The 15,458-nt window shown below is 37.3% G+C and overlaps 2 protein-coding genes across 2 annotated transcripts; both read left to right on the top strand.

The window, feature by feature from the left end:
- The first annotated feature begins 2,876 nt into the window (after positions 1-2,876).
- Positions 2,877-9,865, top strand: LOC121397247 (Fc receptor-like protein 4). The gene is made up of 4 exons (XM_041573720.1): positions 2,877-3,089; positions 4,299-4,319; positions 7,492-7,746; positions 9,154-9,865. Exons 1-4 carry the CDS (start codon positions 3,005-3,007, stop codon positions 9,516-9,518), a joined length of 726 nt encoding a protein of 241 aa, XP_041429654.1. The 5' UTR covers positions 2,877-3,004; the 3' UTR covers positions 9,519-9,865.
- A 1,575-nt stretch (positions 9,866-11,440) lies between these two features.
- LOC121397352 (high affinity immunoglobulin gamma Fc receptor I-like) lies at positions 11,441-15,031 on the top strand. The gene is made up of 4 exons (XM_041573990.1): positions 11,441-11,708; positions 12,292-12,552; positions 13,621-13,902; positions 14,144-15,031. The coding sequence occupies exons 1-4, from the start codon at positions 11,441-11,443 to the stop codon at positions 14,290-14,292; spliced, it is 960 nt and encodes a 319-aa protein (XP_041429924.1). The 3' UTR covers positions 14,293-15,031.
- Positions 15,032-15,458: the final 427 nt, after the last annotated feature.

Here is a 15,458-nt window from a genome sequence, read left to right as displayed (position 1 = left end):
TATGCTCCCTGTGTGTGCTATACTCTGCCTGCCCTATGCTCCCTGTGTATCATACTCTGCCTGTCCTATGCTCCCTGTGTGTGTCATACTCTGTCTGCCCTATGCTCCCTGTGTGTGTCATACTCTGCCTGTCCTATGCTCCCTGTGTGTATCATACTCTGCCTGTCCTATGCTCCCTGTGTGTGACATATTTTAAATTCAATGCATTCAGTAGTTTGTGGAACAAATCCAGGGCAGCAACTTGTCTGCAAAGTTCTTTATTGGGAAACTGAGTTGATAAAGGGCGTAGGCCCAAAACATGTTGTGTAACTCAGTTTCCCAATAAAGAACTTTGCAGACAAGTTGCTGCCCTGGATTTGTTCCACAAACTACTGAATGCATTGAACTATTGGGTATTATACACAGAATACCTGTGGAAGAAGCCAACAACGAAATTTTGTGAGCTTGCTCTGAATATTATATTTGCATATTTTACATTCAACAGTTACAATATATGGACATACTTACTTTTTACATCTACATGAGCATGTGAATATTGCATTTATTCTTAGCAACACAATGTTGCATCGATTATTTTCCTCTCATACCCTTTCTTGTTATCTTTTGTTTAGTTTATTGTGTGGGCCACTACCTTCATAGTTTAAATTGCCCATTTTCCCACTGGTTGTTCAATGCATGAACAATTCAGTTACTTTGTCTTGCACAAATGTTACCGACAATCATGTAATGGTGCTTGAATGTTGCTGAACCAATGGAGACCACAAACCACATTTTTAGTTTTGTGCGACAATAAGTTTCCGTGCTGTGAAGTTGCCCATTAGATATACTGCATGTAAGAAGGCTGCAAAATGCTCTGACCATAGGAAAAACATTTTGACCTACATTTAGTTGCACAAAGTCAATTAAAAAATAATTTTTATAACATTATATTCTTTGTCATGCTATCATCATCTTCCTTCTATGTAGGCATAGCTTATTAACTTATCAAGGTGGCACAAAACAAGTCATTACCCAGAAGAACCGTGCCAAAGACTTTTCAAGAAAGCAGGAGACAGACCTAGCTGCAATGTGGAAAGATGTTTTGTGGTCAGATGAGATAAAAGGCCTATTGGTCAAAGAAGTAGGTAGAAATGTTGTACATGATGTTTTGTGCTTCTGTACCAGCCCAAGGCAACCACAGCCCTTTAGCAGTAAAGATCTGTGTCTCCAAAGATGCCCCAGTAGCTCCCCATCTTCTTTTCTGCTGATTCACTGCACATGCTCTGTGCTGCTGTCACTTACTGAGCTTAGGGAGCCACTCACAATATACAGTACACATAGAATAGAAATGTCATGAAAGGGATAATGTACCCCCTACTCTAAATGATAAGGATATTAGAAGTCACTGAGGGGTTGTTCTGTGACCATATAAAGGCACAAGGCTGCAGGCTGAGTTATACAGGGAACTCTGAGTATCACTCATGTATTATAAGGGATAATGTACCCCCTACTGTAAATTATAAGGCTATTAGAAGTCACTGAGGGGTTGTTCTGTGACCATATAAAGGCACAAGGCTGCAGGCTGAGTTATACAGGGAACTCTGAGTATCACTCGTGTATTATAAGGGATAATGTACCCCCTACTGTAAATGATAAGGATATTAGAAGTCACTGAGGGGTTGTTCTGTGACCATATAAAGGCACAAGGCTGCAGGCTGAGTTATACAGGGAACTCTGAGTATCACTCATGTATTATAAGGGATAATGTACCCCCTACTGTAAATGATAAGGATATTAGAAGTCACTGAGGGGTTGTTCTGTGACCATATAAAGGCACAAGGCTGCAGGCTGAGTTATACAGGGAACTCTGAGTATCACTCATGTATTATAAGAGATAATGTACCCCCTACTGTAAATGATAAGGATATTAGAAGTCACTGAGGGGTTGTTCTGTGACCATATAAAGGCACAAGGCTGCAGGCTGAGTTATACAGGGAACTCTGAGTATCACTCATGTATTATAAGGGATAATGTACCCCCTACTGTAAATGATAAGGATATTAGAAGTCACTGAGGGGTTGTTCTGTGACCATATAAAGGCACAAGGCTGCAGGCTGAGTTATACAGGGAACTCTGAGTATCACTCATGTATTATAAGGGATAATGCACCCCCTACTGTAAATGATAAGGATATTAGACGTCACTGAGGGGTTGTTCTGTGACCATATAAAGGCACAAGGCTGCAGGCTGAGTTATACAGGGAACTCTGAGTATCACTCATGTATTATAAGGGATAATGTACCCCCCTACTGTAAATGATAAGGATATTAGAAGTCACTGAGGGGTTGTTCTGTGACCATATAAAGGCACAAGGCGGCAGGCTGAGTTATACAGGGAACTCTGAGTATCACTCATGTATTATAAGGGATAATGTACCCCCTACTGTAAATGATAAGGATATTAGACGTCACTGAGGGGTTGTTCTGTGACCATATAAAGGCACAAGGCTGCAGGCTGAGTTATACAGGGAACTCTGAGTATCACTCATGTATTATAAGGGATAATGTACCCCCCTACTGTAAATGATAAGGATATTAGAAGTCACTGAGGGGTTGTTCTGTGACCATATAAAGGCACAAGGCTGCAGGCTGAGTTATACAGGGAACTCTGAGTATCACTCATGTATTATAAGGGATAATGTACCCCCTACTGTAAATGATAAGGATATTAGAAGTCACTGAGTAGTTCTGTCGCCATGGTAATAGCAATTAGAAATATGCATATGGCTATATCATAGACATTATTTATGGTTCATGTGTATTATATTGATATCTGACAGTGTGATGAAACATGATGTTTTGCAAATCACAAATTATTTTGCAGATGACAAAACACTGAAATAGTGATGGGAACAAAATGTCTCTAATCAATTGAATGCAAGGCCACTGAAAAATTATGCTATATTCTGTGGTAACAAAATAAATAGCGTAGGTTTGTGGTTTGTCTTTAACAGGAAGTTGCCTTAATGTTTCAGAGTTTTGTTTTACTTTTTCATTTCATGACATTCACTGGCAGTACCATGTCAGCCCTGGCATTGATCACCCTAATATGTAAGTACAATCTTTTATTCTAAATTATTTCTACATTTTTTTCAGCAAATTATTAATTATTTCACATTTATTTTGTTATATTTCAAAAAAATGCTATGTCAAGAAGTAAGAATACCGTTGATGTAATAATGCAGTTTTAAAAAGGAAGTAATGAAAATACTGCAAACTCATTTGAAGGCTTCATTATCCATAGTGGGTTTGCTTGGATTAAAATACTTTTTTATGAAATAGACAAAAATTAAAGTGATTGTTCACCTTTGAGTTAACATTTATCAGCAGATTTATCAAAGGTCGAATTTCGAATGTATGTGAATTTTTTACTCTAATAAATTCAAAAATACTCGTAACTCAAATGAGAGGTTATTTAAAAGGGATACTGTCATGGAAAAACATGTTTTTTCCAAAACACATCAGTTAATAGTGCTGCTCCAGCAGAATTCTGCACTGAAATCCATTTCTCAAAAGAGCAAACAGATTTTTTTATATTCAATTTTGAAATCTGACATGGGGCTAGACATATTGTCAGTTTCCCAGCTGCCCCATTCATGTGACGTGTGCCTGCACTTTAGGATGGAACTTCTTTCTGGCAGGCTGTTATTTCTCCTACTTTCTCGAGTTTTCCCTCTGAAAAAAAACTTGAATGTCGAGAAGGCAATTAACATATTCAAATAGTTCAAGGGACCTCTGCCATTGACTTGTAAATGAACGACACGTTTTAGGTGGTGAATATTCCATGGTTGAGGTTTAATAAGTCTCACATTCAAATTTACATTCAAATTGGGGGATTAAAATTCGAAGTGTAAATTTTGACACCAAAAAACTATTTGAAAATTCAAATTTGCATTTAAATTTACTATTCAACCCTTAATAAATATGCCCCTTAGTATGATGTTGAGAGGGATATTCTGAGACAATTTGCAATTGGTTTTCATTTTTCTGTGGATTTTGAGTTATTTAGCTTTTTATTCAGCAGCTCTCCAGTTTGCAATTTCGGCAATCTGGTTGCTAATGCCTGAAATCCCCTAGCAACCATGCATTGATCTGAATAAGAAACTGGAATAAGAACAAAAGATGAGTAATAAAATGTAGCAATAACAACAAATGTGTAGCCTCACAGAAGTTTTGGCTTAAAGGTAAATGTGTAACGCATTCTTAATGGCATATTTTAAAATGCATTCTGTTTATAAATGTTTCTTCTCTCATTTGCAGCACTTTATGCTAAATATATAGGTAAGGATAATATTATTACTTTACTGAATATTAGTATAGTCGTTAATACGAGTTGAATGTTTATAATTATTTTTTTACTCGAATAAATTTGAATGTACTCACAATTCGACAGGGAGGTTATTTATGAACAAATTTGATTGTCTAAAATTTGATCGAATGGGAACAACCTGAAAATTGTATTCAGATTTGATTTGAATACAAACGAAACTCGAATCAAATTTTCCTTAGAAAAAAACGTGAATGTCAGGAAGCCTATTGACATCTTCAAATGGGTCAACGGACCTCTGCTATTGACTTGTAAATGAGTTTTTAGGTCACGAATATTCAAATCAGAACTGTTTCCATGGCCGAGGTGTGATAAATCTCACATTCCAAATTACATTTGAATTGGGGATAAAAATTTGAATTCACTATTCAACCCTTAATAAATCTGCCCCTTAATAATCTTTTTAAATCTTTTCCCTTCCCTGTTTTTTTCTGCATAAATACAGGAAAAAATGATTGAATAAATTTGTACTGTCCCTTATCGGCAATACTAAATATTATACTGTATTGGACCTGTTATCCAGATGCTCAGGTCTTGAGGTTTTACAGATAACGGAGATTTTGATATTTGGATCATACCATTTGGATCATTTCATACCTTAAAGGGCACCAATCATGCCCAAAATCATTTACTAAGTAAATACACTATGTGAAAGTTCAAGAAATCCGATTTTTAAAACAGTTAGAATTGTTTGTATAATGTAAATGATCAGCTCACTATTCCTTCTGCAAGATCTCCCCTATCTCCCCTGCAGTTCTAGCTGAGGCAGCCATCTTGGATTTCACTGGCTCCTCCTACCTATATCTTCCCAGCCAACTGTAGCTCTGAAATCTCGCACATGCTCAGTTCAAATTCCTTGTTTGCTTATCAACCCTTCTAAGCTATTTTCAAATCAGCCAAACCTGTGTGTTAGCTGCTGTACAGTAGTGCTGCCACCTGCTGGAAGTTAGCAGGTGGCAGCACTTCTAGTGGATACTTCTAGTGGAGGAGTTTACTAAAACAAGGCATTCTGGGTAGAATACTCAAAGCAGTGTTACAATCTGAGCATGCTCCTGAAATTTGCATATTAGAGTCTCTGTTAGAGTCTCAATATGGCCTCCCTCAGTGAAAGAACCCATTTGACAAAGTAAGGGATTTTTTTAAAACCTGCAGTTTTTTCAAAAAACTATATATGTAGTTTGATTAAACGTGTTTAGCTTGTACTGGTCAGATTGTTAATATGTGTTTGATTTTGGCTGTGATTGGTGCCCTTTAAGGGGCCGATTCACCAAGGGTTGAATATCGAGGGTTAATTAACCCTCGATATTCGACTGGGAATGAAAATCCTTCGACTTCGAATATCGAAGTCGAAGGATTTTGTGCAAAAACTGCGATCGAAAGATCGAAAGAATAATCTTTCGATCAAAAAAACTTAGGAAAGCCTATGGGGACCTTCCCCATAGGCTAACATTGAGTTTGGTAGCTTTTAGATGGCGAACTAGGGGGTCAAAGTTTTTCTTAAAGAGACAGTACTTCGACTATCGAATGGTCAAATAGTCGAACGATTTTTAGTTCGAATCCTACGATTCGAAGTTGTAGTCGAAGGTCGTAGCAGCCCATTCGATGGTCGAAGTAGCCCAATTCGAAGTTTTTTTACTTCGAATCCTTCACTCGAAGTTAGTGAATTGGCCCGAAGTCTACCAGAAAATCATGTAAACATCAAATAAACCAAATATTTGATTATAATGGAGTCTATGGGAGACGGCCTTTCCATAATTCGGAAACGGGATAACGGTTTCTGGATAACTGATAGGAATACACAATTCCTGTAGTGTTAATTTTACTTTATGTTAGGAGAATTCCACTTCTGCCGTATAGCCCATAGCCATAAAGGGACATGAGCCGCTCATTGCGTTTCAGTGCAAAATTTGAAAATAAAAAGACCCCAGGGACCCAGGTTCAATTCCTGAATATAATGTAGGTTCTACTTTAGATTATTCCTGTGTATTCTGTAATTCTGCTGTTGACTAATTTCTGGATTGTCAACCTACTGCTTTCCTCCTGACTACGCTGATTGCTGTCTGCCCTTGAGTCTTTACCTGGATTTTGACCTTGAACTTGTTTATCCCCTTGTGTACCACAACCTGCAGTTTTGCCATAGGGATACCAGGAAAACTCCCTGTGGGCCCAGGTGTCAGTGGGCCCTCTTGCTTCAAAAAATTTGGCGTATTTCATGGTCATTACCTATTTCTATGAGAACAAAGAGACTAAATAGATTGAATAATAGATTATAGCATGTGAAAAAAAGAGACTAGCAGAATAGAGGTTGTGTGAGGAGAGGAATAATAATAGTACTGAGAGTGGGCCCCTGATCTAAGGTGTTTTGATGGGCCCCTGGTCTAAGATTTTTGGGTGGGCCCCTGGTGTCCCAGTCCGACACTGCTGATAACTTTCATAGAAACTTCCTTATTGGTCCTAACTCCAACCTACAAGTGCCACCAGGCTTTGACACTTCCTTACTAATCCATCACAAATGTCTAGGAAGGTTTTTCATCCATCTAGGTCATGATATACAGTATCTAGTAGTGATAAGTCTAAAGCAACTGCCTTGCTGAGTAATCTTAAAAATATTTCATCACACATCCAAGTGGAGATTACTCCAGTTGGTCCAATTGCTTTAGCCTTGTCACTACTAGATACAAATAATGCTCATTTAAAGCCCATGCATGTTTATATCAGTAATGCAGGTAACAATATATTATGGAGCACACAGACCATTATGTATTAACCACTCCCTGCATTGTGGCTGAACTTTAATAATTAGGACAATTAATCATCAAAATGCTACTGACTGTCTTCCTCAACCAGGGTAGAACTGTCTGTAGATGTCTAAAATGGCATGAAGCCTCTGGTAATTGTCATAATTCAAAGCACATAGACTTGCAACATATCATTAATATACCAACACTTTCTCTATATAAATCAAGGTTGAAGGAGACTGCACCCCCACAACATTGGTTTTGCCACTTCAACATTTTCTAAATCAAACTTGCCATTAAAGGGCAGGTCACTTCCTCAAGAAACAATGGTGCCAGCCATATGTCCTCAAATAGTTTGAGCTTTAATGGTTATCTATTTGTTTTGCAGGAGCTACAGTCAGACCAGTGATTTCCCTATCGCCAAACTGGGCCACAATATTTAAGGGGGAATCAGTTAATCTAACATGTAATGTAGACTCTGATGTGCAAGAGAATCAGTATTCTTGGTACAAGAATGGTCAACAGATACATTCTGCGAGGACCATTACAATCCAAGCCGCAAGGGAAACCAATAATGGGAATTATCAGTGCCAAACTGGTGCTAGTGAGAAGAGTGACGCCATTAGATTGGTTGTTAAAAATGGTAAGTCAATCCTTAGAGCTCCAGACAAAGAATAAAATGGCCTTTCTTTTTCTGAAATAATATTTATTTCGCTAAATTGTTGAATATATAGTTACCATGTCGCAAACAATATTATAATTTTAGGATAACTGCAGTTTTTTTAATCTTTCATAGGATCAACGGTACTTTGGGAGGGTATTTATTAAAACTCGAATTTTTCTCGTTATTTTAAAAAGAGACATTTGACCTATCTCCCAACTACGATTTGGCTTAATTTACTAAAAAAATGAACAGAATTTGTGCATGCAGGAAAAGCCTCAACAAAATTGTGAACAATTTTCGACAAACCAGCTCCAAAATATCCAAAACACATGAAGATCATGAAGGCAAGAAACATCTTCCAATTGTAAAAGGGACATCTGCAATTGACTTCTACATGACTACAACAGGTTTTAGCTAGTATTTTCGGATTTGGATTTTTAGCAGTGTTGGGTTATAATAAATCTCGAAAAGTTCACGTTTCTTTTACTCTAAAAATTCAGATTTGCCCCCTAAAAAACCTGACCAGCAAAATTCAAGGCTTAATAAAAAGACTCTTAAGTAGGCTTTATAGCAGAGGATTGGTGAAGTAGAGGGTTTGCCTCCTGTATTCTCTGTAAGCTTTGGGGGCCGATTCACCAAGGGTCGAATATCGAGGGTTAATTAACCCTCGATATTCGACTGGGAATAAAAATTGTTCGACTTCGAATATCAAAGTCGAAGGATTTTAGCGCAGATAGTTCGATCGAACGATCGAAGGATTATTCCTTCGATCGAACGATTAAATCCTTCGAATCTAGCGATTCGAAGGATTTTAATCCAACGATCGAAGGAATATCCTTCGATCAAAAAAACTTAGGAAAGCCTATGGGGACCTTCCCCATAGGCTTACATTGAGTTCGGTAGCTTTTAGATGGCGAACTAGGGGGGTCGAAGTTTTTTCTTAAAGAGACAGTACTTCGATTATCGAATGGTCGAATAGTGGAACGATTTTTAGTTCGAATCCTTCGATTCGAAGTCGAAGTCGTAGTCGAAGGTCGAAGTAGCCCATTCGATGGTCGAAGTAGCCCAAAAAACACTTCGAAATTCGAAGTTTTTTTACTTCGAATCCTTCACTCGAAGTTAGTGAATCGGCCCCATAGACTTACAAATAACTACAGAGTACTGAGACCATTAAATGCCAATCTTAATACAGCAAAACAAAGAATGAGATATTAATAAAGCAGTGCAACGGGACTTTTTTATACTAGAGGGAGCTTGGTAAAGGAATAAGTCAGGTTTGTTTATTAGAAAATGTAAAGTGATGCAATCCAAACCTTCTGACCAATATAATCAGTAAGCTTTGTCATTTTGCCATTTTTACTTATATTATAATGAACTTTATTTTAGATGACATCATGCTCCAGGCCCCTCCCCGAATTAACGAAGGAGATGTTCTTAACCTAAGATGCCACAGCCGACGTACAAAGGGCGCAATTGCAACCATCTTCTTCTACGAAGACGAGATTGTACAGCCCCCTGTCGCTGATTCTGTTTTTCATGTTGGAAAAGTGAGGAGAAATGTGGCCGGTACATATAGATGTGCAAAAAAATTTGATGACACTTTACTGTTTGCTGAAGAATTTATTTCTGTCAGAGGCAAGTCAACATGTGAAATGTTATGGGGAAATGTAATAAAATTTGCAAACAGAAAAAATTACACACAAATAAGAATACGTGAATGTCACAATGTAATATTCTTCTTTAGACTTTAATTGCATTGCAAATTTTAATTGTGCACACCCTCATTTACTCCTCCCAGACAGTGCCCCTTCGCCTTCATGTTCGTTTATAAAAATGAGACCCCCTAGTGTTTAAATTCAACAACAACATATAACTCCCACTTTTCTCTTTGCAGAACACAAAAATTAAAAATTCGAATAGCAAAATTAGTTTTTAGTTGAAGGGTATAAATATAGTATAATGTTGTGGGAAATCACATAAGGTGATGAGAAGGTAATGTAAGAGAATAAGGGGGCTATTTATCAAAACTCCGATTTTTGTGGTTGGGCTTTTTAAGGGGAATACATGAATTTTTTATGGGAAAAAAACTAGAATTTTTAGAGATTTATTATACCCGGAGGCTGCTAAAAGTCTGAATCCAAAAACACTCCATCTCAAACCTGCCGAGTTTATGTATAAGTCAATCGCAGATGTCCCTATCCAAATTTAAAGATATTTAGGTTTGTGTTCATCTGATAATTTTGAAGAATTAGAGCATTTTGGGCGGCAAACTCGATAAATTCGGATTTGTTGGGCTACAAGCTGAAAAAGTCAAATTATTTGAATTGATGCACACATTGTTTGTGTTTTTTAAACAGTATTAGTAAATAAAATAAATTTGTGGATGGCAGTTTGGTCGAGTTTGTTTTTATTAAAACATGGGAAAAAAATTTAAGTTTTAGTAAATAAGCCCGTAAATGTAAAAGAGAACAGTATTGCTTAACAGAGAGAAAGAACCAATTCAGCACTACATTTATTAAATGTAGAGTAACTTCATTCTACTGTTTGTTTTTAGACAGGTAGCGATGAGCTAATTTGCCCCATTTCGCTTTCCTGAAAGGTTAAAAAATGTAAATTTGAGTCTATAGGCAACTTTTTTTCTCCTTAATAGTGATGGGTGGATCTGACCTGTTTCAATTCACCAAAAATCAGCGAAACCTCAAAAAATCACCAAAATGCATTGAAGTCTTTGGGCGTCAAATTGTTTTTTTGTGCGATATTTTTTTCCACCGATTGGACTCTACGAGCATTTTTGCATCAAAACTCCAATTGCATTGAAGTCAGTGGGTGTGTGTTAATCCAAAAGCATTGTCAATGGGCATTTTTTCCTCATTGCAAATGTATTAAATTTATTAAATTTATTAAAAGTCAATGGGCGTTTATTTAAGTTTTTTTCTCACTCCAAATGCAACTGAAGTGGACGGGCATCACAGTTTGGAGAAAAAGGATATGCTGAATTTAAGAATTTTGCTGCAAATCTATGCATGGAGAAAACATTTGCTCTTCGCTAGAGATAGAAGTTCTAATTCTGTGTTTAAAACTCCCTCTCCAAAGCAAGAGAGGGATGTTTTTTGCCAGAAAATTAATACATTAGTTCCTAAAAAGCAGCACCCCATATAAATTCATGGATTGTAAATCGATAGAGAAGTAAAGTGAAGAAAACATTTCCAAAAATGTACACATTTTGGTATCAGAGAAAAAATGCTTGAAGACCTTGTTACATAGTTACATAGTTACATAGTTAAATTGGGTTGAAAAAAGACAAAGTCCATCAAGTTCAACCCCTCCAAATGAAAACCCAGCATCCATACATACACCCATCCCTACTTTTAATTAAATTCTATATACCCATATCTATACTAACAGATTTAGTTAAACCTTTTTTTTATTTCTATAGTAGAAAGTCCGTTTCCCTGGTAGACTCTTGGGCTTCAGTCTAATAGTTAAAACCTTCTTATTTTAAGAACATATCCATACAACAGAATTCCTGTATATTGTTTGCATTTTGTATTTGCCCCAAGGCTAAATATTTTTGCATATCTACCAAAAAAAATGCAACTATTTCTGAAGTTAGGTGAAGAATCTAGATCAGTTTATTCATTCTTCTTATAGTACCCAGCTGATTAATTTTCATATGTCTGTAGATTCTGAAGTCAGACCTCTGGTGTCCTTATCCCCTAACTGGGTCCCTCTACTCACTGAAGACTTCATACAGCTAACATGTGACTTAGCTTCAACTCAAGGATGGAAACAGACATTTTATTGGTACAAAGATGGTGAAAGCTTGGAGTGGAATCAAAAGAGCCTTATTGTGTCAGCAGATGAGGAAGACAGTGGGAGTTACCAGTGCCAGACTGATGCTAGTGAGAGAAGTGACCCTCTCAGACTGGATGTGAGAAATGGTGAGTTATGTATGTAGATAAATCTATGTCAGTGATATTGCAAACTATATACCGTATATACTCGAGTATACGCAATCCCGAGTATAAGCCGAGGTACCTAATTTTACCTCCAAAAACTGGGAAAGCTTATTGACTCGAGTATAAGCCTAGGGTGAGAAATGCAGCAGGTTCTGGTAAGTTTCAATCAAAAAATTGAGGGTTTCTGCTCCCATTGGAGGTGCCGGCGTCTCGTTTTTGGATGCCGGTGACCATTCTTGGACGCCGGCGAATATTCTTGGAGACTATTCTTGGACGCCGGTGACTATTCTTGGACGCCGGCGACTATTCTTAGGCATCGGCGACTGAGTATAATCCAAGGTAGAGTTTTTCAGCATATTTTTGGGCCTGAAAAATTCGGCTTATACTCGAGTATATACGGTAAGACAATTTTTTTCATTTGCTCTTAAAGTGCATTCTTGGGTGTCAGTAAGAATTACTCTGACTAAATGGTGGCTGTGTTTGCAATCAGTTGACCATTGAGGAACATCAACTTGCTCCACTATAACTCAGTAACATTTATATGTAACATTTCTTCTTTTTTAAGATTTCCTTATCCTGCAAACACCCCCTGCAGTTCATGAAGGAGACTTTCTGAAGCTCAGATGCCACAGTCGGTCTGGATACAATGAAATCAACACAACATTTTACAAGGACAGAAATATCATACAATCACTGATAACTGACTCTGTTTCACACTTAGGAAGAGCCAACATTTCTGCATCTGGAAAATACAGATGTGAAAAACAAATATACTTTAATAAATTGCATTACAACCTCAGTGCCGAAGTAAACATTTCAATCTCGGGTAAGATCCAGTAAAGAAAGGGGTTGGTGGTATCTAGTAACGAATATACATGCAAGGTCTAATGAGAAGATCTCATGGGAAGAATTGGTCCTACCTGATTGATATTTTTGTTTATTTACCAAGATTATTATATATCTTAGAAAGGTTTTGGCCATTTTAGAATCAACATTGTATTCCATTCATCGTATGGATTGACTTAAACAGTTGAACATGGTGGATTTGATGTTAAGTGTGTCTTTTTCAAACTTACTATGTTACTATGTATGTTTCAACCCAAACATTTGCCATCAATAATAAGTCACTTGTATGTATATATTTTCTTTAGAAAGTGCTACAATTGTTTCATAAAAAACCTACTTCCATCAAAAAATAAGATGGACACAACTTTCAAAGTGATTTTTCTCCAATAATTTATTATCCAAGCCCTGCTCTTTGTCATTTGGATGACACACCCCACTGGCTAAGGGTTTGGGGGAAAAGGCAGGGTCTGAGGCCGTGCCTTGATTTTATTCCCCATTGGTGGCTTTTTGAAAAAATGTTATATATGCAGATTAAACCAAGAGGCAGGCTGTAACTAGGGGTGGGCAGAAGAGGCACGGGTATGGTTGCCTAGGGATGCTTAGCCGGTTTGGCTTGGCTCTGACAAAAGTAATGAGATTGCGGTATCCTGCCAAGGTAGCTGTTTCCAAAGGCTGATATTGATGCGTCAGGTCCAGTTGGCATAATATCACTTCTAGTAATGTCCCACTTCTACCCTTATTTAAAATCATTAAGCAAAATAAAATGTTGAGTGCATTTTTGGTTTATTGGTGAAAAAACCCTTTTGAGTAATATAGACCAGAAACATGAAACCATGCTTATCATTTACGTTTTAAAATCTCAGTATTTGACCAAAGAGTAGTGCTCTAGGTCAGAGAAAACATAGATTAATTAGAGTTCCTTTAATGTACTAGTTTGATATTGCTGAAAGATATAATTCCAATAAGCATAAACAATTTGATGTCTAAATTAGTTATTTAGCCTAGTAATTGCTTAGATTAAATAAATTTTAGATTATTTCTCTTTTAGAGCTCTTCAGTACCCCACAAATAAAAGTGAGTCCAGATCAGGTGACAGAAGGAGATCACATGATCATAACATGTGACACAAAGCTCAGCCCACACAGAGCGACTACAGAGCTACAGTTTGTTTTCTACAGAAATGGGCACAATGTGCAGGGATTCCATATATCTAGTAATTTCACAATCTCTTCAGTTCACCATATGGATTCTGGGAATTATACTTGTGAAGTTCAAACACCTACTGGCAGTGTAAGGAAGATGAGCAAAGGGACATATATCCAAATGCATGGTGAGTGTTAAATTACTGAAAAAATTCATGACAAATAATGTATCTATGTGTCTTCATGTTGCATCAATTTTATTTAGCTTGTTTACCTGAAATAAGGTTATAAACAATGATTTCATCAAGATATCCTTACCACATGTCCTAAACTGATAATTATCACCACATGCCTCACTTCAGCTGAGCTTGCCCTTGAATATGACATTAATGCATCTAATATTCTTAAAAAATCCCTTTAATTTTTCAGGTAGAACAGCTCTGGAGAATAAAATTCGACTTGGGTTTTCCGGACTCCTATTATTTATTATCTTATGGCTTCTGTTTCATCGACTAAAGCCCCACAGAGAGGTATATTCTGAAAAAGAAGAAGAAAAAGAATGTTCCATTCCTCTCTAGTCTGCATACAGTTTGAATAAGCATATCTTCATTTTAACAACCCCTATAGAGATGAATGAATATTTGCTACAAGAGGTTTTCCTCAAGACTGGCAGGTTATTGTGAAAACTTGAAACCATTAATGTCATCAAGATCATTAGAAGTTACATATAAGTTAAATATGAACAATCAGATTCGTCTGCTGGCAAAACGCTTTAATCAGATTGCATAAATGTAATATATATTTTGTATATAACATGCATATTCCCTATACTGTAACAATGAAGCACCACGAAATAGGTAAATATTATGTGACTGGCAAAATGTAAGTCTGAGAGAAGAAACAATAATTTTGGTGTGGATTATGATATGAAATATTAGCAGGGTCGGACTGGATCCTAGGGGACCCACCAGAGCTGCATCACAAGGGTCCTCTTGGCAGTCCCGGGGGCCCTCTCCAACCCTTAAAACAGTTGTCACACTCATGCATGAACACGCCGCATGCATGTGCAACATACAAGCGATGCACATGTGCAGAAGATGCGCCACATAATCATCGTCTCAGCGAAGTTCTTTTTGGGGCAGCCAATGGAGCCAATGTAGCAGGTTTTGGCCTTCGGGGACCCATGAGGGCCGGGGCCTACTGGGGTTTTTTCCCGGTGTCCCCCTGGTCCAGTCCAACACTGCATATTATATTATAAACTATGATTTATTTAAGTCATGCAAAAAATTATTAAGGGGCCTATTCACTAAGGGTCGAATATCGAGGGTTAATTAACCCTCGATATTGGACTAGGAATTGAAATCCTTCGACTTCGAATATGGAAGTCGAAGGATTTAGCGCAGATAGTTCGATCGAACGATCGAAGGATTATTCCTTCGATCGAATGATTAAATCCTTCGAATCGAACGATTCGAAGGATTTAAATCCAACAATCAAAGGAATATCCTTCGATCAAAAAAAGTTAGCCAAGCCTACGGGGACCTTCCCCATAGGCTAACATTGACTTCGGTAGCTTTTAGATGCTGAACTAGGGGGTCGAAATTTTTTTTAAAGAGACAGTACTTCGACTATCCAATGGTCGAATAGTCGTGCGATTTTTACTTCGAATCCTTTGATTCGAAGTCGTAGTCAAAGGTCAAAGTAGCCCATTCGATGGTCGAAGTAGCCCAAAAAAAACTTTGAA

This window comes from Xenopus laevis, chromosome 8L (assembly GCF_017654675.1).
Source record: "Xenopus laevis strain J_2021 chromosome 8L, Xenopus_laevis_v10.1, whole genome shotgun sequence".
NCBI classification, from domain to species: Eukaryota; Metazoa; Chordata; class Amphibia; order Anura; family Pipidae; genus Xenopus; species Xenopus laevis.
The sequence above is the reverse complement of the archived record's forward strand: the minus strand, read 5'-3'. Positions and strand labels throughout refer to the sequence as shown.

Bases quoted from the DNA above. Each gene is read 5' to 3' on its own strand.
- LOC121397247 (XM_041573720.1), top strand. From the start codon at position 3,005: ATGTTTCAGAGTTTTGTTTTACTTTTTCATTTCATGACATTCACTGGC. The intron at 4,320-7,491 runs GTAAGGATAATA...TTTGTTTTGCAG, and splicing joins ACTTTATGCTAAATATATAG to GAGCTACAGTCAGACCAGTG. The intron at 7,747-9,153 runs GTAAGTCAATCC...ACTTTATTTTAG, and splicing joins TAGATTGGTTGTTAAAAATG to ATGACATCATGCTCCAGGCC.
- LOC121397352 (XM_041573990.1), top strand. From the start codon at position 11,441: ATGTCTGTAGATTCTGAAGTCAGACCTCTGGTGTCCTTATCCCCTAAC. The intron at 11,709-12,291 runs GTGAGTTATGTA...TTCTTTTTTAAG, and splicing joins CAGACTGGATGTGAGAAATG to ATTTCCTTATCCTGCAAACA. The intron at 13,903-14,143 runs GTGAGTGTTAAA...TTAATTTTTCAG, and splicing joins GACATATATCCAAATGCATG to GTAGAACAGCTCTGGAGAAT.